The 23227-nt window shown below is 40.9% G+C and overlaps 1 protein-coding gene across 1 annotated transcript; it reads left to right on the forward strand.

Annotated features, from left to right (window-relative positions):
- Nucleotides 1-15570: 15570 nt before the first annotated feature.
- LOC117451214 (tripartite motif-containing protein 16) lies at nt 15571-23162 on the forward strand. The gene is made up of 5 exons (XM_034089402.2): nt 15571-15671; nt 20307-20333; nt 20428-20490; nt 20609-20748; nt 22391-23162. Exons 1-5 carry the CDS (start codon nt 15650-15652, stop codon nt 22802-22804), a joined length of 666 nt encoding a protein of 221 aa, XP_033945293.1. The 5' UTR covers nt 15571-15649; the 3' UTR covers nt 22805-23162.
- The last annotated feature ends 65 nt before the right edge of the window (nt 23163-23227 follow it).

Raw genomic sequence — 23227 nt, forward strand, 5'->3', positions numbered from 1 at the left:
GCTTAGCATTGAGCTTCAACACTTCAGTGCCCTCTGGCCTCGTCCAATCGGCAGCCATGCCTTTCTCAGAATGCCACACAGAGTCACACAGCGCACCGCCCTCTCCTGTGACTGCTCTTCACGTTCTTTGGCTGTGAAATAAGGTGATAACAACAGCTGAGGGAAACTGGAGAAATAGAAGGAAGTGAGCCGAACGACACAAGTAATCTATTTGTAAAGAGATCTGCTTCTGTCGGATGGGGGCAGAGGTTACAGCGAGAGAGAAGCTGTGTGTTCTCATGTGATATCATCAGGGTTACACAATGATCTAAGTTCAAACTTGTTTTAAAGTGTTTGCAGTCTAGCTCCTCATTCCACTTTGAAAACTCAACAATCTCAGCTATTCTACTTTCAGCAAAAACACTAATGAGTCATGGGAGGCCTATCAGCAGGGTCTGTGATGTATGTCCATCTACCAAGAAGCTGGGGGACACTGAGACACATGATTGTGGTGATCATTAGGAATGGAAGCATGTGTGTTTGCAAATACACTAAGACCACACATTCTGGGAACACATGTTGCTTTCAACAAGTGTATCACAGACTACAGGCAAAAATCATCATACGACTAAAAATAACAAAGTCATATCCAAGTCAAATGGACCAGCTTAAAATCGTAGTAATCACATGAAACATTTAGAAAGTAAAAGACTCACACACAGTACATCCTAGTGGATGAGATTGCTATTGTTCCTTTTTTTTTTTAATGTTGTTTAATTTAATAAGGAAGATGCAGAGCATAACCTTTCCAGTATCGAGAAACCTCCGCTTCTTGTTGTGCTTCAATACTGTCTTCAAAGACCTTGATAAATCTCTTTAAACATGTCTGTTCCAGGTCAGTTTAGAGCCAGTTTGAGTCATTCACACTTTTATTGAAGCTGTGTATTTATCCGCCTGTTTAGTAAACTCTGGATAAAGTTCCTTTCTTATTGGATGGTCCCTAAATAAGCATATTCAAACGACTGTCACATGTTGCACCTCTCTACGAAGTCTGGCTCTTTACTCCATTTGTGTGGCCGCCCACAAAAAATCTTACATAGCTAACATAACATAACCAGGACAAGCTAAAAACTAACATTTGGCTTTAGGTTATTGTGAAACCTCTGTTAAATCAGACTTCAAACGAGATTGTGGTTATTAACATAACTGGTAGCTTTGACCATACAGTACCAGCTGCATCAGTATTGGTATTACTCCTCTCACAAAACAGATAAGACTACTTATCTACTCTCTAATCTAAATGAACATCAATTGATGCTTTGCCCTTCACTCCAGGCACCTGTCATTGGTAAGTGCATCAATGTGTTAAGAGCACACTTCCTGTTGTGTCATAAAGGAATTCATAGTGTGATATACAAACTAAAATGCAGAAGAGGCCAGTAGTGGCTGTAAATCATTTCAAATGTGATGATTTATTAATATGATGTACTAGCACTTTCAACAGTTAATTGACAAGCTATCCAATTGCTCGTGTGGTTTTAATAACATAGAGAGAGGTTAGAAGGTAAATGATGTAATGCAGAGCAATTTAGCAGGAGTACACATGATGGCAGAGAGTGGGGGGGGGGGGGGGCAGGGTGAGGAGTAGAGGGGAGGCTTCATACATGAAACAGCCGCTTGCTTAGCAGCAGTTACCCATAGATCTCATGGCTCTGTCGCCTGGACACCACCAATGTCAGCATGACACCATATGATCGGCAGGACAGCCCCCCCCCCTCTCTTGACATGCTATGATTTAGAAGCAGTTTATGTTGCACTAAAGTGTTGGGGGGAGAGTTGATTTTAGCCTGTCATTATCACACTGTAAATCTGGACATTTTTACTATGCGTGTCTCATTATAACTGATATATTACTAAAAGCCCCACTCATCATAGAATACATATTCCAGAAAAGTCCATAAAACATATACAAGTTTTATTCTTATTATTTTCTCCACCATTAATCATTATGATCCTCAGATTTATCTGATGCTCTCAATAAACGACCTGTCTGTATATAAGTTAACATTTGCTCAATATAAGTCACTACAATAAAAACATGCTGCTTATACATTTATCAGGATTAACAATCTAAAATGCCATAAAATATAACCAATCAATTATTGGGGACAATTTGTACTTTCACTTTGGCTGAGAGTACTTTAGCTGGATTTAAAATCACAGACTTTTAATCGTAATTTAATATTTACAATGTTGTATCTTTTGTAACTCAAGTCAATTATATAATGTATTCCACCAATGCATTATTCACAATAAGTTGGTATCAAACAACAGTTGTGTCCTTTACTCTAAAATAAAAACACCCCACGGTGTTCAAACTGAGAGCCACTGAGCACACAAGGATAACAAGCAGTGAGCCAGAAGTGAGAGGAGGAAGCACCTGCTTTGTCAATCAGAGAGCCAAGAAGACTTCACGAAGTCTCTGAAAGGATCCCAGCAGGCCTTCGCAGATTTCAGGCTCACACTTATGATATCCCCCACACCCAATCATGTTATACATGTCACCATAGCACCACCATGTTAGCGTGTAGGACATTTTTAATGGCCAAGCTACAATAGAAGGTAATATACACTTGAATATTACATAATATCCTTGACTGTATAACATAGCAACCCTAAACACACCCAAAGGTCAGGGTACAATACTATTTAAGCCCTCTCACTGACAGCAGTAAGAAGCAGGTGTTTTGTTTTTTTATTGCAGTGCGCGAATATCCTATGCATGATTACGGTAGAGGCCTGTAAAAACTGCCTTCAAAATAAAAGCGTTTACTCGGTCAATAACAAATATACCTACAAAACACACCAAACATATTCATATATACTGGAGGCGCTTAAATTAAGAAATATGTACTATATAATGTGATCAATAATAATTTAAAACAAACTATGTATAACTACTACATTATATATGAGTGAATGTCAAATGTAAGGATACAGTTATGAAGACATATCCACTGGGTGACTAATTTCAATTGATGTTGACACCATCTCACAACACTCCTAAAATAATATTACTTTCTGAAGCACAATTTAAAATGTATGCTGTTTAAAATCTCAAATTAGATCTATTGTCCATCTATATTTGATTATTATTTAATGGAAACCATCCATAATCAAAGAGTCATTCGAAGTCAATTAAATACTTATTTCACTTCAGGGTGATAGCAGGAGACCCCATCTAGTCAATCAGATAAAATCAGGACAATCTGATGTAGAGTTTCAAAATAAAAGACCTTTGAAGTCTCATGTATGAGCTATCATTCCTCTGTTTTTAGATAAGAATAAAACAAAAACTATCCAGTATCAAAAGGCGCATTCACACCGCAGTACTTTTCCCACAAAGGTTCATCAGAACTTAGTTCATGAGAACTAAAGAGTTCTCATGAACTAAATACAGATCGCGTTCACACCGGAATAAATCCCTGGGGGAGGATTAGGCAAATGAAGCCGCTGACGTCACTTCTTCTTCTTCTGCTTTGGGTTTACTGGCAGGCCGCAAACCACTTCAGGGCGTATACTGCTGCCCAAAGTCCTCGGCCGGAAGTCCCCGGAGTTGGGGACTGGCTTCAGTAGAAGCAGCGCCATATTGAAGAGGCTTCTCAATACTCAAATTTTCCCTCCGACTCCCCTCCTCGATACTTAGACCCGCCCACAGGAGATGCGAGCGGAGGACCGAGGAGGGGAACCGAGGAGAGAGGAGGGGAAGCAGCAGACGTTTAAAGAAATGAGAACTCCTCTCCTCTGAGCGGTCATATTAAAGCGACGTCCGTTCATTTTACTGGCAACAGCTGCATCAGCTGTCGAGTGTTTTGTCATATTTTATAATCTCTGTTAGATCAGCTGAACATTGTTCCCCCACATATGTACTTTTAATTAATTGAGAGTGCGGTATAATGAGACAATAACAGGCTACAGATGCGGACACACACACACAAATATATTTATATAAATATATGCAATTTAAAGTATGAGAGCACTCTCATAATAACGTAACACAATCAGAGACTGGATATATCCCCCCCTCTCTCTGGTCGCTGAAATGGGGAATTGAAATTACGGGCCAAAAGTTGTATTTGCAAGTATTAAAAGTAAGCAGAGGACACCAAACCAACTGAGACCTGTCTGTCCGCCGCATCTGCGCACTGTACAACACACACCTACACACAGTGATGTACCTGAACGCGTTCAATGAACGATCGTTCATGAACGCGTTCATATTTTGGGCGAACGTGAACTGAACGTACTGTATTTCCGCTAGATGAACGTAATTGAGAACGCGTTCATTCTCAGCGCTGTATAACGGCGTTCAAAACTGCGTTCATTCTCAGCACTGTATTATAACGGCGTTCAAAAGTGTGCCAGATTTCATATGCCTTTCAGCCGAAAACCCAGTTAAAACACACCGTAAACAGGCTTCAAAATAATGCGGAAAACCACCCAATCTGGCAACAGCAAGCTGCCTGTGACGCGTACGCGCCTGTCACCCCTGGCTGTCGCACTAAAATATAAATATACTAAATATATCAGACTCCTCACAACAAACAATGTGGAACCGCGGAACCGGCGAGCATTGAATGAATGAATGAATTAGTATGGATGAAGCCGAGAGCAGCTGCAGCAGCACTCGCTCAGAGTGAGACTCTACGGCAGGGGTGGGGAACCTCCGGCCTCCGGCCGTATACGGCCCGCGAGACAATTTGGTACGGCCCTCGAGGTAATTTATAAACACACGCAAAAAATAAAAAAATGAAAGAAATCTAGACCGCAAAAAAATTAAACAAGCGAGTGCCTGTTTTTCCTGGCCAAGGTCAGGGTCCTTGAACACAACACGAGCCTAACGTGTCATCACGTGGTATATGTCTCGACTGACAGGGGTGCAGTTCTGACGGAGAGCACCAGAACGCCACTCCAGCACTTCAGAAATTGCATTACCGATAAGTCCATCCATACACATGCCGCAGTTTCTGCGTGTCTGTGTCTTTAGTTGAAAGCCCAGTGGCGATCTGCTCATCTGTCATACAGTCAATAACTGTGTTGTTATCATTAGCATCTGGTTAGCTAGCAATGCTAACGAATATAAGAAGCTTTGTCTACAACCAGTGAGGTAAAGGCACATCTTTATATGATCATTATAGTTATAAAAAAAACAAGAGAATAAAGTAAACAGGTATAAAATACTATATGACAGTTATTAATAAAGAAGAATACAGTTTGAAAGGGGAGTGATTTGTCAAATATCCATAAATTAAAAGAAAATCTGCTTACAGTTGTGTTTGGGTGTTGAGAGATGTGTCCATAGATCTCCTAATGTTGCTCTCAAAGTGCAACAAATCTTCCAGGGGAGCATGCCCCCCGGACCCCCCTAGAGGAGGTTAGGTCCCCCACACTTAAACCATGTTCACATGGATAGGAAACTAAATACATTTGCACACATCTTGTGTCCATATCTTTCTGTTTTGGTGGTCACACCCTGCACGTGCATGCATACGCGAGTCATGGTGAGATATCTGGATTAAGAGGTTGCTTTTTCTTTGCACAGAATGAAATGAATGAGTTGTGATTTTAGTTTTTTTAAGCAGAGGTCAATAACTTGTACGGCCCTCTGAGGATATTGTAAACATTGAAATGGCCCATTAACATCGTACAGGAGACAAATAATAGCTCGCAGCAACGTATTGAAAAAAGAACTATGAACTATAAATTAGTTCATTTTTGAAACCATGAACTTTAGTTCAACATTTTGAATTATGAACTATGAACTGAACTAGTTCATTTTAAAATGTGTGAACTGTGAACTGAACTAGTTCATGTAGAAAGTGAACTTTCCCAACACTGCCTACACACTGTACAACACGCACCTACACACTGTACCACACACACACCTACACACTGTACCACACACACTTACAGCTCCTAACGCATAATCAGGCTACAGCCGTTGTGTATTTTATTATGTGAAGCACTAAATGGTCTTAGAAAAATATCGACTCTTTGTAGATATCTACTAAACTAAAGCAAATAAAGAGAGTAGGTCTGTTATACTGAGTGATATATATTTTACACACTGCTCTGCTTTGCTTTCTGCAGGGCCTCACAGCTGTTCTCACTGTAAACATCGCGTTGCGATGAGAGCAGTTTCTAAAATAATATCCAGGGGATGCATGCAGAGCTGTCATTGGCTGAGATAAGTCCGGCCGTGCGTCACGCCTCCACCGTTCCCGGAAATGCATCCGCGGAGGAACCATCAGTGTATCCTCGGTTATAGCTCCTCCAGAGAGCCTCCTCGACTCTCGATCCTCGGTGTGCATTTAGAGAAATGAGACGTCCTTCAAAATGGCGCGCTGAAATTCATTTCCGGGTCACTACCGGAGGACCGAGGAGTCGAGGAGTTGAGGAGGGGAAATTTGAGTATTGAGAAGCCTCTAGAATAGATAGAAGAGTTACGACACCGGAAGTCCAAAAACGGTTATCGTCACGTGGTTCATGTAGACGAGGATCGTTCCCCGGAAGTTCATGGCGGGCAATGTGAATGCATTGATAACAGGAGATAGAACTACGATTGTTGTTAATTATTAGTGAATAAAGGTTTTGATTTGCAATATTTATACAACAAATCGATATGTATGTATTTACATCAATATGTTTTAAAAAATAAAATCGAATTTGCTAATATTAAGTGATAATATTAGGATTAGTGTGAACAACTAGTTTACATGTTACTAACAGTGCCTTGTTAAAGAGCCTGTTGCTGTTTATTTATAGCTTTGAATTCTTTCAAACGAATATTATCTTCTTAAACTTGTATGGTAGTCAGGAGCATCACTTTCTAATGTTTATTGATACATTTAGAGGGAGGGGATCTAAAGTAATGCTTTAAAATTCAGATTGGATTCATTTCTACCATTTTCTTAAATTCATGGTAGTTTCAGTAATCCCCTGGTAATTGAGGACACAAGTTATCTAAATGACTAATGTCATCTGTATGGCTTTCAGAAAGGACAGGAGACCGACAGGTGACTATCAAAGGACTAGCAGCAGCAGCAGGACTAGCAGCATATGATGATGTTAAATGTGTTGTTTTAGGAACATCCATTGCAAATACATGGAATTCAATAAACATTGAATAGCATATCATGCAGTTTGTCTGTGCCTTTTCCTCCGTGTTGTCCTGGTTTGCTGTGCTGCCTCCTAGTCGCCACCATGGTTTGCTGTGCTGCCTGGGGATGCTCAAATCGCTCAGAGAAAGGAGTACGAATGTACGGCTTCCCCACTGACACAGAGCGGAGGAAAAAATGGCTGGCTCAAGTCAGCAGGAGCGACCAACAGCAACAAAATATGTGATGTAATTATATACAAACACTGCATTTGCACTTTTTCACAAAACGAAAACCACACCATTGGGAAAGCTTAATGTTTTGTTTAATACAAAAAAACAGGGAAAGGCTTGAAAAACACTGAGAATTGAGACTCATGGTGCAGGGTGAGGGTCTCAGTGCAGGTATTCAGGCTCCATTGAATCCCCCTCTGGTTCTTGTGCTGAAAGAGGGAGTAACAGACAGGAGAAAGGGTTATACACACACAGCAAACCTATTGGATGGGAAATGCCTTGGGGAGATAAGGTGTTTACTTATATAAAACAGTATTAAACGTACCTTGTGTTTTCACTCTCACTTAAGTCCCTCTCCCTTTGCCACCAATCCAGAATCAGCTGGGCTGCAACATTATACAGACAGGTAATAATCAACAGAATCACAAGGACACAATATGGCTCTGCTAAAAACACTCACTCTTACACGCACCAAAGTTATATTTATCTAATATTTAACTCCCTCCACCCCCGCATACAATCCCGTTTAGAAGCCCCTCTTCTCTAATTCAACATGTTGGACGAAATGACATTAAGAGAACGGAATTTACAATTAAAAGGCTGTTCAACGTGTGTTGCTAACTTGCTTCGGTATGCTAGCTTAATCTGTTATCTGTAAACGTTCCCTAAATCTACTAATTTAGGGATAATCCACTGACATCCTTTAATACACATGTTCATTTGAATCAGATGTACTGATAATATCCGCAATATAAATCTTTAAACTTCTTCTTACCTTTAAAAGTCCGTCACGAACGGTCTATTATGCTGCAACTCCACAGCTCTGCCAGCCTTGGCGCTAACTTCCAGGGAACGATTGAGAGGCTCCACGATCCGCCATTGCTGTAAAAAAGTGGTCCATTGGAGTGAACGGAGATGTCGTAACTCTTCTATTAAATAGATCTGAGTAGAAGCTGCTCGGACTCCCAGCAGGTTCTACTGAAACCTTCCGAGTAAATCGCCAGAACCCCGACACCTCCTCATCTCCACCGCTCCCATGTTTTATTTTGTGTTGCCATAAGTTAGTTTCTCTGCGTTTCTGCGCTGGGCTAATGCTAATGCTAATGCGAGGATAATAAAATGGCGGCTTCACAAAACTTTTTGGGAGTTTTACGGGGCGTGGTTTGCAATCCGCCCAGCCAATCAGACATAGGAACCTTTTTCTCCCACGAAAAAAGGGGGTGAAAAGGTTCTCATGAACTAATTTTAGTTCCGGCTCTTTTTGGTGTGAACGCAACATTTCGGAACTATATCGGAACTAAAGTGGGAACCTTTTGTTTCCCACAAAGGTTCATCAGAACTTAGTTCATGAGAACTAAAGAGTTCTCATGAACAGATCGCGTTCACACCGGAATAAGTCCCTGGGGGAGGATTAGGCAAATGTACTGCGGCGTCCCGAAATTAATGTGGACCGTCCCGAATTTAAAATGTTTTTTCTCTACATTATCATTAGTTAAAATCATTCAAAGTGACCTTTAACATAAATAAAACATCATACAAATCATTAGATGATAATTCATCAACCTTTTTATTTGAGTAAATCATTCAATCACATAAACAAAGGCCAAATATATTTAAACAAACACACAAACGAGAAAATTACTCTAATATTGAATCCAATCAAGTCCCATCCAATTAACAAAAAAATCCAACACTCTGGCTGCTTCTCAGGTCGATTAAATGAAATCCTTGCTTCCCTCACTTTCGTCGTTTCCCTGCGTTTAGTCCCTACCACCAGGGAAGCATGGAGGGACACAAGGAAACCACGAGAAGCAGGGAAATGAGTTTTAAGAGCAATGGGACGTCCTTTCCTCCTGAGCGTCACGTGAAGCGACGTCCGTTTGTGATGACGCTGCACAGCTGTTCGTCTGGCAGCAGCCAGCTCCGTACCCATTATTTCCACAAACACCCCCGCCTCTGTTAGTGCACATTTACTGACATAAACATTAGTATCATCTGTTGTAGATCCAAATACATGAAATAAAATAAGAGGTCATTCTCAAAAAAGATAAACGCCATTCTTAAAATGTATTTAAACGAACAATAGTTTGATTAATATTGATTAGAGTGCACAATAGGAATAAAATTCCCGTCCTGTGAGGTTCATGTATTTTCTTCACTCCGCTGGGGTATTGCTCTCATGTCAAGAAGCATCAGATCAGTGCATGCACTGCCTCGTCCAATCAGTGAGTGATACACAGTAAGGGGGGCGGGGTGAGTATCTGAGGATTTCATCGGAGGATGGTCTGGTGGTTCCTCGGTTATCGCTCCTCCATGATCGCTCCTCGATCCTCGGTCCTCCGGCAGAAATAAGAGCCATGGTACGGTACTCAAGATGGCGCAGGCAAATCAACTTCCGGTGAGACCGAGGACCGAGGAGCGAGGAAAGGAAAATAGTCGACCTGAGAAGCAGCCTCTGTCCTGAAGACAGGACCCAGAGTAACCACTAACTAGGATGACAGTCTGTAACACAGTCAGGAGACCTTTACAAACGGCCCCGCCCCCTCGCACACAGACGGGATAGAGAGATCTCGTCTGGATTGGAAAGCTCGAAAATACATCATAGACGCATGTTGTAGTCTTATTGCATATTAGAAACGGAGTTGGTGAAACTAAAACACATGACATATATTTTTTAAATGTCTCCAGTACCGATAAAAAGTCTGATAAAGTCGGAGCTTAACGTTACCACTGTCTTTAATAATTCCGGCCCGTTTAATACCGGGGCTCGGTACCCATCCCTACATTGGGAGAGGCGCAGCATATTGCTAAGGACTAAATACATGGAGAGTTCTCATCTCAGCCTTATTACCCATAGGGGATGAAGAGGAGTAAGTAAATAAAGCGGCCGGCGCTCCAGGGTCAGGTTCTGCTGTGCGTTTTTGTGATGTAACGGTAAAACATTTCAGAATTCCTCCACGGGATGCCATTGTACATCACTCAGCCCGCGAAATACACACACTCAGTAGGAATTCGCGGGAACAGCCAGCTGGGCGGCTGGCTGACAGCCTGCGGCACAACTGTAGCTACATGTGTGTATTTCGCGGGTTTCTAAATGTTTTGTGCGTGTGTGTTTATGTTGACAAGGAGGTTTAATGTGCTACACAAAACGTGCAGTCAGTTTCATTTTCATCGCCGTTTGTAGTAGAGTTAGTAGGGTATTTTTATTTTAACTCTCGTCCCAAATTCGTCCCAAAATTATTTTGTATCCTCCCTGACACTATTTGTTCGGCCCCGGGACGACGGGACGTCCTTAAACTCCAGCCCTGGCTCGAACGCCTAGTGAGTGAACAAATAAAGGAGTTTTTATGTAAAACATCAGTCAGGCTTCAGAAAGCAACACAGCACCATCACTGCCACAATGAAAGTGGTGAATGACATTACGAGTATTTTAGATAATAAGCAGAGTTGTGCAGCTCTATTTATTGACCTTTCCAAAGCGTTTGATACCGTCGATCATCGCATCTTAAAGCAGAGGCTACTCAGTATTGGCATATGCAGTGGGGTGGTTTGTGAACAACCTATCTGAAAGGTCCCAATGTGTTCACTTTGATGGGCTGTCTTCTGAGTGGTTAAACATTGCGAATGGTGTTCCTCAAGATTCTGTTTTAGGTCCACTTTTATTCTCCATATATATCAACAGTTTAGGTGAAAATGTGGATGAAGCTACTTTACATTTTTAATGCGGACGATACCGTTATGTACTGTGCAGGTCCCTCCATTAAGGAGGCTGGTGTTAAATTACAGGCTGTTTTTAACACTATTCAGACTCAGCTCGCTGAGCTTAAGCTTCTTTTAAATGTTTATAAAACCAAGGTAATGCTATTTTCAAAAGCTAAAAAGACACCAGAGCCTGTTTTAGATATTGTTACTATGCAAGGACAAGTACTTGAAGTGGTTACCTGTTATAAATACCTAGGTATCTGGCTTGATGATTGTCTTACTTTTAAACTTCATGTCAATAACCTGCTTAAAAAGCTGAGGGTTAGACTAGGTTTCTTTTACAGAAACAAGTCCTGTTTCTCATTTGAAGCCAGGAAAAGGCTAGTCACTGTGACCTGTTTACCTGTGCTGGACTATGGTGATTTGTTATGAATGCACCTGCCTATTGCCTGAACAAGTTAGATGCCTATCACAGCGCACTGAGATGTATCTATTTATCTATGGCTCTCCCAACATACACGCGGTTTGATTGGCTAGTGCTTGTACTGTCAGATTTGCATACGCGGGATTTGATTGGCTGACGCCTCCGTCGAGGCGGCAAAAGTAGAACATTGCTCTACTTTTGCGACAGGTGCCACGGTCAGAAAGAGATGTCACATGTCAAAATCGAAGAAGGGGGGCCAGAGATAAGGAACATCCACCCAAATGGCCCCAGGAGAGGTTGTTTTTGCTAAATCTGTCTAAAAAGGTCAAATATAACTTGTTTTGCATCAATCTTGATACAGGGTACTTATTATATGTTGTACTTTGGATTCCTAAAGCTTTTAGTCTACTAACCCATCATCCAAGGTTAGTTTTCACTATAAGTACAAAATATTTTTTGGACGGACTCTATAATTTACAGTTTTTTACCATGTTCAATCTGAATTTTCTTTAAAATAAAAAAAATCTATATTGATTCTGACTTCTCTACATCCAACTCACAGGTTTATCATTACTTTGAGAAAAAAGATTATTAATTTAACCCTTTTAGAAGGGAAGATATGGTCATTTGTTCTTGGAATGTCATTTTCGAGCCTGAGACCTGAACAACAGGCTCAGGGCTTAACAGGTTTAAAGGAGCGGGCGTTAAGCGGGTAGTTACACTTCATTTAAAGTATTCTTCTAATAGCATTGAGATACTGTCTTGTGACAGGGAGTTATTTCCTATTAACTTAAAGGGATAGTGGAAATTGAACCACAAATAGTTTCGTTTTAACTTATATACAAGCATAATTACGTACCAAAACAATCACACCTAATTAAAAAAATATAATAATTGCCTTACGCATGTTAGAAGCACTTTATTGCAGCTTCCCCGAACTTTTTTAGAAACGAAATGATCGATTCAGCCAAACCGGAAGTGAGGAAAACTCAGGAAGACGAAACGATAACAAACCATGGCGTCTATGCAGAATGAACGTGGAAGGGCAAATATACCAGACAAAGAAGAAGGATTGTACGAGGTATCCAGTGATGATAGCGAGTCAGAAACATCCTCTCGGCTTTCCTGCGAAAATGTAGTTTTAGGAACTGAATCTGAATCCGGTTCAGTAAGCGACGATGGTGAGAATATTGAGCCAGACGATGGACCATTACGTCCTTATTTGTTCGAGCCCGAGGAGATGGAGTTAGTTCACGGCATGGGCCATGGCGAGGATGACCAGGACCAGGCGCCAGATGATGCACCCCTACGCACAAATAATCTTGACTGGTAGGTCCCCAAGCATAGCTCACGCTAGGCGCTATATTATATATTGCAAAAGTTGGCATGCATGCACTGTAGGCCTATGGCTATGCGCGAGGATGACTGCATGTAGGGTACATTTCATAACATACCAGGGTCAGGTTCACATAAATTATCTTGTCACATTTATTATTGTATATGTAACAGCCTTATGGGCATTAATTACATGAATACATTTAAATGAATTGTATACTAGCATGATATACAGCTAGAGCCAATCGGTCTTTTGACGTAGTATGGTCCTAATCCTAGGCTAGCCAGGCTGCCTGTCAAGTGTAGGCTGTACTCACAGTACTGTTAGTCTATCATGTCTATATGATGACTGTAGTGTACACATTCGACACTGTGTACCGGATTATCGGATGACGAGGCCTCCGGTCGCTTAATCGACAGGCAATAAATGGCGTTGTACACAATGGTACAGGCTAATGATGCATTAAATCAGCCAGAAAACATAATAAAAATACTCGTGCCTCGTCCAATGTTTGTGCCCGTCTTCCTTTGTTTTCGTCATCACCCGAAGATTCCCGAAGTATTTCGTTTCATTGAGAGGGCGTGGTCGGGAGCAGTAAAATTGAAAATAAAATGAAACTAGGCGCATGAAATTAAAAAAAATTATTATGCTTATTTTTAATAAAAATACATAAGTTAAACCCAAAATTCGCGGATTTCCACTATCCCTTTAAGTCAATTAAAATGTGCCAGTAAAAGAAATATTCCAAACATTGTCTGATAATGTATTGCTTTTCATTTGGTGAATATGTATTACTGTGGTTGCTATTGCTAATAACAAAGGAACAAGACAATCACTGAAGTACTGTACTTAAGTACAATGTAACATATTTGTACTTGTATATTTGTTATAGTTATCACTTACTTTATTACAGATTTGTATGTTATCACTATAATACTATTTTTTATAAATTATGGTGAATAGCTTCATATTATATCAAATCATATAAAGAAATTATATCTGCTTTTAAATTACTTTATTTTTTTTAATTAGATTATTATTGGAATAAACATTTGATGTGCGTATTGTGTCTTTGTGTTTTCTTTTAAATAATTGTTGATTAAAATAGCAAACAATATAAAAATAAGGTATAATTAAACTACCATTTTCAAAAATAAAATGCTGCTCACAGTACATACTATTGTTGTGTGTATTCCTTTCACTCTACCACTCTGTCCATCCTTCCAGCCACATTCCCACTACTCCAAACTCCAACATTAATCTTTACTATCCATCAGATGGCCTTAGACTTTTCTCCCCCTACACCCCAGATCCTGACATTCCCATTTGCTCTGCATCACCTCATTCTCCTCACCTGAGCTTCCTTTTCTCCCCACCTTATTCATTCACATTCATTGTCCGTTTGTAAGTATCAATGTTGCTTTCTAGCTGCCTGCTATTGCTTTCAAGCTTCTATAACCTGCACCTGAACCTGAACTTTAACCCAGACATGCTCCTGTCTTACTAATGATTCTCTATTTTTGGACAGCACGGAAAGTAAACATGTTTTAAATATTATCTTGTCCGGGCTGCAGTACGCCTACTCTTGCTAAGATTCGTGATGGGTAATATCAAAGTTCTAAATGTTAAAATGCTGTCTACATCCCAAACTCAAATATTCAGACAAAGAATCAGAAGAAAATATGTGGCTGGACTGTGAGTCGCTCAATCATATCTTTAGGGCCTGCCTGTCCTGTACTTTGTATTCAATTAAAAGAATGTAATCCATCTGTGTACAAAAGCTCCTGTTATTTTCAAGCTATGACCACACCAGCACTTAAGTACACTTAGCCCTACTTCTCTCCCAGAGTGCCTTTACAGCAGCTGCTGACTGATGAGAGCTGAGATTGACGACAGCTCACCAGTGAGAAGCTAGTTGCCATCTTAAATACTGACGGCCCCCATTGCGCCCCACACAGACACAAACTCCTACAGCTTGTGTCAGTGTCAGTTTTAAGAGGTAGTTTTGCATTAGTGGCCATTCATGTCATCGTGTTGGTAAGGCTTCATACTAAGCACAAGAAATAAAGTGCACATGTCAATTCAGGCACCAACATCTCCAAATAAGTCCGACAGTGGCTCAGTCAGTAGGGGCTGGGACTGGGAGCTGTAGGGTCGCCGGTTCAAGTCCCGGACCAGACCTAAAATGTGGAGTGTGGACTGCTACTTGGAGAGGTCCCAATTCACCTCCTGCCCTGCCGTGGTGCCCTTGAGCGAAGCACCGGACACCCCCGTTCCCCCCTCACTACCATTGCTCCCCGGGCGCTGTGCAATAGCTGCCCACTGCTCCTAGTACTAGACTCCTGGTGCTAGGATGGGTTAAATGCAGAGAACACATTTCACTGTGTGCTCTGCATGTGTGACCATATTCTAGACATGTGTGCATCACCTTTGTCCCCCAATGCAACATTTTCTTGAGTTTAATTATTACGTTTCTGTCATTATGTCACGTAATTGTGTTTGATACATCTGGGGCGTGTGCCTCACGCACATGCTCAGTCCATGTGTGCGCAAGTGAGCATGGAATATACTGGGTATTTGCTTGTCTCTTTCTATCTGATCCCTGGAAAGGATCGTGAGTTTCATGTGACACGAGGACAGGTGGACCATCCCTTTGGGTCACGGTTACATCCAACCAAAGTGTATGCAACCCCTCTCCACCCCCCCCCCCCCCTACCTCATTTGAAGTCAATAAAAGAGACCCCCAGAGACGCACAGGCACACTATCACAAGACCTCCCCGTTTGATCCCAATCAGCGCCGTGAGCACCAAGGGAATCATGCCTGCCCCCAGGAAAGCAGGTAAGAAACCATACCTGAGTTCCTACGGGGACTTGAGGGCAAACACCATGTGCCGTTAGAGTGAAAGCAGCTCCTGTTTACCTGTTTTGATTTATTTAAATGTGCCTTTGCTATTTCATCAATTAAAATTCAGGTATAAGTAGGACTAATAGTTCTAAGCAAACGTGGAAGTTAAAATGGCTTATACCTTTAAAGAGGGTTTTTATAATTTGTCACTCAGATTTTGGACATTTTAATCTGATTTAAATGTGTGATATTTTCTGATTTATATTGCATAATACCGTGTGACGTCTAAACACACATCTCTGTTTCCAATCTAAGTAACCTTTCAGAGCTTTTTCTCTTTCTATTTTGCACTGAAAGTCATTTGCAAAAGACAAACTATTCCTTAGTTGAAGGAGAATCAGAGCTTCAGGGTTTCAAATGTTATATCAAAATCGTAATTATCTATTAAGTTCTAAATAAGTTTTCACTCTCTTTTTGCAATGCAACCCTATAAAAACCAGAGAACACAGAGATGTACTATATTGTTAATCTAGCAAAGTTCTAGTTTATTCAAAATATGTCATCAAGCAGATCAAATGTATTTATTACTTGGCACATTGTTTTATTATCAATTAAGTGTGTGTATCATATGATGTTTGATTTAAAGTTGTCAAGTTACCTCGTGCTGACCCTCCCAGTATGTCAGCATATATCAAAACCTTCCCTCACCTTGGATTCGGCGTGTTTCCTTCGGACCATTACTCATGTCTCAAGTGCACGAATGATCCTCTCCCATGGCGGTTATGGTTTCTTCTGCACTTGTGTCGTTGCTTATCAAATTCCCCTTAATGTCAAAGCCTAATCTACAATTTCAGAGATTGTATTTCTTTCCCTTCTAAAATGACACACCTGTCTCCACTCTGTCACTACTGGTAGTTCTTCGTAAAAACATCTCCAGTCTCTTTCCTGCTTTTTGGGGATATTTATAATCTATGCAGAGTGTTTCCCTATTCCATACAAGCTTCCACAACACCCACCAACTCTCCCTTCTAGCTCTGAGCCCAAATGTTATTAATTCCTCCTCCGGCGGTCGGTCACAGTTGTGAATTGCTGCAGTTACAGTTATTCCAGTTGAAAATGTGAAAGCCCTGGCTATATAAATCAGCCAATATGTGACATACGGCACCCTGTCCTCTGAGCTTTGATGTATCAAAAGTTGACTTTGTCGCCATAAAAAGACCGAACTAAACACGAGTGAATTACCTATTCAAAGTGGTAATTCTGGGAAGGAGGATACACTATTTAAATATGGGTCCCTCTTGTTTTTGTACCAGCTCTTTAAATGGCTTCCATTATTCCAGAATCCTTCATGCATCTGTCTTTCCGTGTTATTTCCTTACCGTCTCCACCTCACATGTGCACTGGGCTTTCAGCCAGTCAGTCTTGACAGGGAAGAGGGATGAGCCTGGCACGGAGCCAACCATGCTCATCCCATTCCCTCAACCTCATCCCACTATATTTCAATCTTGCTGCCTCAGTGGGATGTTTAGAACTTGATCTACACAGATAATGTAGCTCTATCCCACTGTGATGGGAATCTGGGTGGAAAAGATCCAATGTTGACCTTTTGGTGGGGTCTTGCTGAACTGTGCACTCCTTTAAACATGAGGACGAAACTTTGTCTTTGTTGTTGGGGTGAATCCATACCCAAATCCACCTGTCATCTGCTTGATGTTTTAGACAACTCCAGCTCAGCTCCTTTGCTCAACCACAACAGCTTCATCCAGATATTCAGCCAATATTTCTTGATTTATGAGGTGTCTTATTTTATGGTCCCACTGACCTAAAATATTTCAATGTCTCACACCTCCTCCCATTCCATCTCCTTCATGTCTCTGTAGCTGCGATGTCAAGCCATCAATCTGTTTAGCTATCTGTTTATCTCTTCGGGGCTTTCCTGTTGATCCAGCTGAGCATCCGCAGGGTTTAACCTCGACAGAGCAGCCAGAGAGCTGGCACATCTCCAATCCCAACACACTTTGTGCCAGCCTGATATCTTACTCCAACGTTACTGAGTTGTTCGCCTAACTCCCCTTGAATACAAGCCAGAAACATCACGCAGATTTCAAGTTGGCAATGTTATACGTCTGTCCTCAAATCTATTCTCAGTCATTCCTCTTAATGCTTGGACAAACCCAGCACTATTCCACTTGGCTTTGCTTTCATCGGGTTCCTTGCTCACCTGCTGTGTTCCTCTGAGATGAGATCAGGGAACGTAGGGGAGGCAAGATGAATGAAGTGATCTGTCACCAGCGTCTTTCACAACACCAATATCAAAAGAAGGCAACATGGCCAACGCTCTCCTCTCTCGCTGTCTGCTCTGCACATCTGAAGGTCAGATCGACGATACTCGAGCAGGCTTGCTGCCGAAGTCAGTAAGGTCACATGGCGGACATTATCAACACTGAAGTATGCTGTGTTATTGGACCCCAAGCCTCAGTAGGCTTAATATTTCTGCATGCCAAGTCAATTATCACATTTTCCGGTCTTAGTGGCTTCAGTCCAGTAATTGTCTTCAACACTATGTTCTCCAGCATAACAATACACTAATACTGTATATATATTTAGATTTCTGACTTTAAAGGATCGGTGGGATCTCTTTCTTCAAAGCCAACCGTTTTAAAGGCGCCCCTCTCAGAACACATGAGGCACACTTAGAGGAACAGCAGGTTCATGCAAAGCAATGCAAGCCCCTCCATCACATCTAATGACTGCAGATTTTACACCAGACTCAATATGTCCGCCCTCAGCATAGTAACGCAAGCCGGAGAGGTTATGTTTCCTAAGACATGTCCCGGGACAAACCATTGCACCTTAAAGATCTGGCTCCCTCTTCGGACATAATGAGCACTGTCACTGCTTTGATCAAAGACCAACCGCCATGTTTAAAAAGGGCATTCAGTGCATTTACTTTTAAGGTAATGATTCATGAACACAATAGGTTTAACATATGCTAACATTAACTTTAAAGATCTTCTTGGTTTGGTTGGGTTCAAGTTTTTCATGAAACAATCAAATAAAATACAAAATAGAACTATAAATAGCCTATAAACAAGTTGTACTTTAAAAAGATGAAGCACAAGACAAAATAAAAATGCAAAACTTAAAATGACCCATTTCTAGTGTTAAATATTTACTAGTACTTGATTATTACTATTTTATTTTCCATTTGCCAGTATGATACAGCTATGTAATCTTGGGTTTAAATATTTCTCGCAATTGAATTAGTTGAAACTTGCTTATACAGAATGTGATATTCTCAAACTCAGCAGAACAGTGCTATTTTTGAACATTAAAGGGAACATCAATTAGAAACCCTGGAGGTCAACATGGCGTATACGGTAAGAGCCATGAGCTGTATGGAAATTGCATCCTCATATATGGAATCAGAAACATAGATGATGTTCTGTCTAATTATGGCAAAAGCAAAGGACACACAAAATAATGTGATGTGGTGATGTCCCAGTCTGACAGGTGAGTAAGAAGGATGAGGAATGAGTTGTCCGTGTGAAATATGAGGAACAGTAATTTGAGCGTGGCTGACTTAGATGGAATGATGATGATGACCTGACTAGCCAGAATTGGATAGCAGTTTTCTCCGAATGTCAGAAGACACATTGAATGACAAACTGGAGGAGGAACAAACAGAGATTATACACCCGCCCACAGTGACAAACATGCCCTTGGCGGTTTGAAGTAACATCATCTTACCGAAATATTCATAGAATGAAACTCCATGTTGTCAGTGGCCATGATGCGTGTCCTCGGATGTATGCTCTGGCCTCCAGATTCCTTATGTCGAAACCTTAAACTTCATGAATCAGGGCTGAGGGCTCCTGCGTGTGATGAACTGTATATTGAGAGTTAAAGCTGATTTACCGTCCGTGAATGGCAGCCTAAAAGAAGCATTGATGAAGATGAGAAGCTTTAAAGATGCTGGATGCAGTTTATCAGTTTGTGTCACACAAAAGATTGTCATGCAAGGAGAGGCCATCAAACATATTAAACAGTGCTGGACAAAGAAATCAGAACCTTCACACACGTAGAAGTATTATAGTATAAAAACACTCCAATAAAAGTAAAAGCCCTGCCTCAAAAAAAGTATTTAGTATTTCTAGAAAATAATGAAAGTAAAAATAGGCTACTTGTTATGTAGAAGTCACATCTGTGCAAGCATTATCTAATCCACAGATGAAATTATGATGACATTTCTAACCTTTAGAAATCAAAAGGGCATTAGTCATTGAAGTGCTTTATATTATACAGTATACTGACATTTTGAAATTACAGTTTTACATCATTTTATTTGAGTCCTCTATTGACTTCCATAGTAAAGCTATATGTTTTGTTTGTGAAATCCTGATATAAATAAATATATATATATATTGTATAACTAAAAGTGTGAGATGAATGTAGTGGAGTAAGAGCACAACATACTTTCCCTCTGAAATGTAGTTAAGGACCATTCAAAGAGCACACATTGAAGTAGAAGTACCTCAAAACTGAGTGGACTTTCCACCACTGTATACATCTCAATGTCTTATATATTATTTTTGCAGTGAAATGACAAGCTATTTTCTTCTTTTGCAGGAAGAAAAAACAACAATGCTCCAGAAGGTAAAGGGCTACATAGTGTCATCTTAATGCGATAATACACTTATGATCCAGTTGTATGCATTTCCTAATAATTCTCTCCTGTCTGACACCTCAGAGAAGCTGCCGCCATATGATCCAAATCTTGCTGAGCCCACAACCAGGGCTGACTTCCTCCAACGTAAGTCTTCTTAAATGTATTATAACCATTTAACATGTTGTATCTATAAGAAACAAACCTGTCTTGCTGCTTCTTCACCTTGTGTCTCCCACTTTCTGCTTGTATTTGTTTCTCTCAGATTTTTTGCCCATCTCTCTCGATGATAAAACGGCACAGAAACTGTTGTGGATCTCAGAGGCAGGGTCCAAGGTGGCCCGTACTTCAGAGGCCGTCTGCCCGTATCCCAACAGGCCTGAGAGATATGAACACTCTCCACAGGTAGGCCTGTTAACTATATTTAAGTATTTAAAGGTCACCTATTATGCAAAATTCACTTTTTGATGTATTTTATACATAAACAGGTGTCCCCTCTGTGTAAAGAGATTCTGAAAGTTTCAGGAAAAAATATTCTCTCACTTTTCACTCCATTTTTATAATAACCTGTCTGAAAATGAGCTGATCGGATTTTTGCCACTTTATGATGTCATACCGATTTTTTGGCTTGTGTAACCATTAGCCAATAACCAACCCCCGCCACCTTATCACCTGAATCTTCTCCTAGAGCACCATTGTGTTATTTTTAACCAAATATCACAGAGGGGCGAGGGGAGTGGCTCCTTATTTTCATCTAAAGTAACAGACAGAGAATCAGCACTTTTTAAACAGGGCTGAAACAGAGGGGTTTACGGGATGCTACAAAGATCTGTTTGGTATTTCCAAACAGAGACATGTTTTGTATATATCCGAGATGGCGAGACCTATAATATATTGATGAAACACAGTATAGGAGACCTTTAAATCAGGGTTTCCGTTAGCCGGTAATTACCGGTTTTTAGCTGGTAAAATTTATAAAAAACCGGTAAATTCAAAACCTGACGGTCAAAATGTCTGGTAATAATTAGGGAGGCTCCGATCGATCGGCCGCCGGTCATTATCGGCCGATATTCACTCTTAATAGTTTGATCGGTGCTCTCTATAAAGGCCGATCAGGAGAGCTGGGTCTGATCCATATGGACATAAACGCGAGTGAAGTGTAACCGGACGCGAGAGAGAGATCAGATCAGCTGCTGAGTCTGACCGAGACACGCAGCTCTGCAGGATCACCTGAAGCCCCGCCCTCTGTTTAGCGGGCTGCAGGAGCTGCTTGAGAAACTGACTGCTGTCAGGAGAGAGAGGGAGGGAGAGGGGAAAAGAGAGGCTCCGTTTCTCCCGTGTTATTATTCAAAGTTGATGTAAACTTCTGAATAATGTACGTTATCTACTACAAGTAGTTTGTTTGAATGTAATAATTATGTTGTTTGTTGTTTGTGGAATCATTTATTGAAAAATTAATCTGAATTTTTTTCGATCTGTTACGATTATAAACTGAAGCAATATCAAAATGAGCCCCGTGAACTGAGTTTTAAACTGAAGCATATCTGCTCATAGTCCGGTAATTACCTGCTAACGGAAACTCTGCTACACAACTATTATTATTATTATTGAAATATGACCGGTAAGTTTCAAATTTGTCCGGTAAAATAAAATCTGCCCGGACATTTGACCGTCGAGAAAAAATCCTAGCGGAAACCCTGCTTTAAATAGAAATACTCGCATCACCCATCTTCAAAGTGATACAGTACTTAAATAAATGTAATGTATTTACTTCAGTCTTTACTAAATATTTTAGGGGCTTGTTTGAGAATAGTCACGTTATAAATATATACTAATTAATTATTTTTGTTCTGTGAAATAACTGAAAAATGCACGTAAAATATCTAGCCAGTCTAAAAACCGAACATATTCAGTTCGCTAGCATATATAACCATTAAAAGCAACATGTTTGTAATGTGAAGGTTGATACATTCAGAAGGGACACGTTTTTCTAAACTTTGGACTGTAGCCCGCCTCATTTCCTTCTGTGTGCCTCCTTCCTCATCAGGTGCTATGTAAGGAGGGTGTGATGGGCTACAGAGCGTACTGGGAGGTGGACTACGATGGCTGGGTGGTCATTGGGGCCGTGTTTGAGAGCGCGCCCCGGAAGGTCCAGGACGGCCGTGGCCCCTGCGGCCTCGGGGAGAACAGTGTCTCCTGGGGGGCCGGCTGGTCTGGATCCTGTTACCAAGTGTGGCACAACAGCGATAACGTGGATGTCTCCCTCCCCCTGACCTCCACCATGGGCATGTACGTCGACCAGCCCGCCGGCATTATCAAGTTGCTCACCGTGGAAGGAGAGGGGGAGAACAAGGAGGTGCGGCTGATTCACAAGTTCAAGGCCAACATCACAGAGAAGATTTACCCCGCGTTCTGGGTTGGCACAAATTCATTCTGCCTTATCCGGAAAAAGGATCAGTGACACAGAAGAGGATTGAGCATGAATAGTAATGAGGGGGGGTTGAGAGGGGGTGGGGGGGCGACAATGTTTGGGGAACAAATGTTGGAGTTGTAAAAGCAGAACGTTGTGACATCTCTGTAGTTTGCTTTCTCTGGTTGCATGACGAACAATTATTCATCTCATATTATATCCAAGATGGCTACTTGTTTAATTTACTATTGTGTATCTTTTTCTGTATTTTATTTAACTTAGTATTTTAGTCTAGGTCTTGTATGTTTGTGTAACATGCAGGACTGTACTGAGTGCTTGTTTAACTTAGGAGTCTGCATATTTTGTATGTGCTGAATGTAGTAATAAATTAAACTATTGTGTAATAACACTGATGTTGCATTATGTTTGTCTGATACTGCATATCAGGGATGACCATAGATCAGATATTAACCA

This window comes from Pseudochaenichthys georgianus, chromosome 8 (genome assembly GCF_902827115.2).
Source record: "Pseudochaenichthys georgianus chromosome 8, fPseGeo1.2, whole genome shotgun sequence".
NCBI lineage: Eukaryota > Metazoa > Chordata > Actinopteri > Perciformes > Channichthyidae > Pseudochaenichthys > Pseudochaenichthys georgianus.

Coding starts and splice junctions, on each gene's coding strand:
- LOC117451214 (XM_034089402.2), top strand. CDS start 15,650: ATGCCTGCCCCCAGGAAAGCAG. Junction 20,334..20,427: donor AAACAACAATGCTCCAGAAG/GTAAAGGGCTAC, acceptor CTGACACCTCAG/AGAAGCTGCCGCCATATGAT. Junction 20,749..22,390: donor GATATGAACACTCTCCACAG/GTAGGCCTGTTA, acceptor CTTCCTCATCAG/GTGCTATGTAAGGAGGGTGT.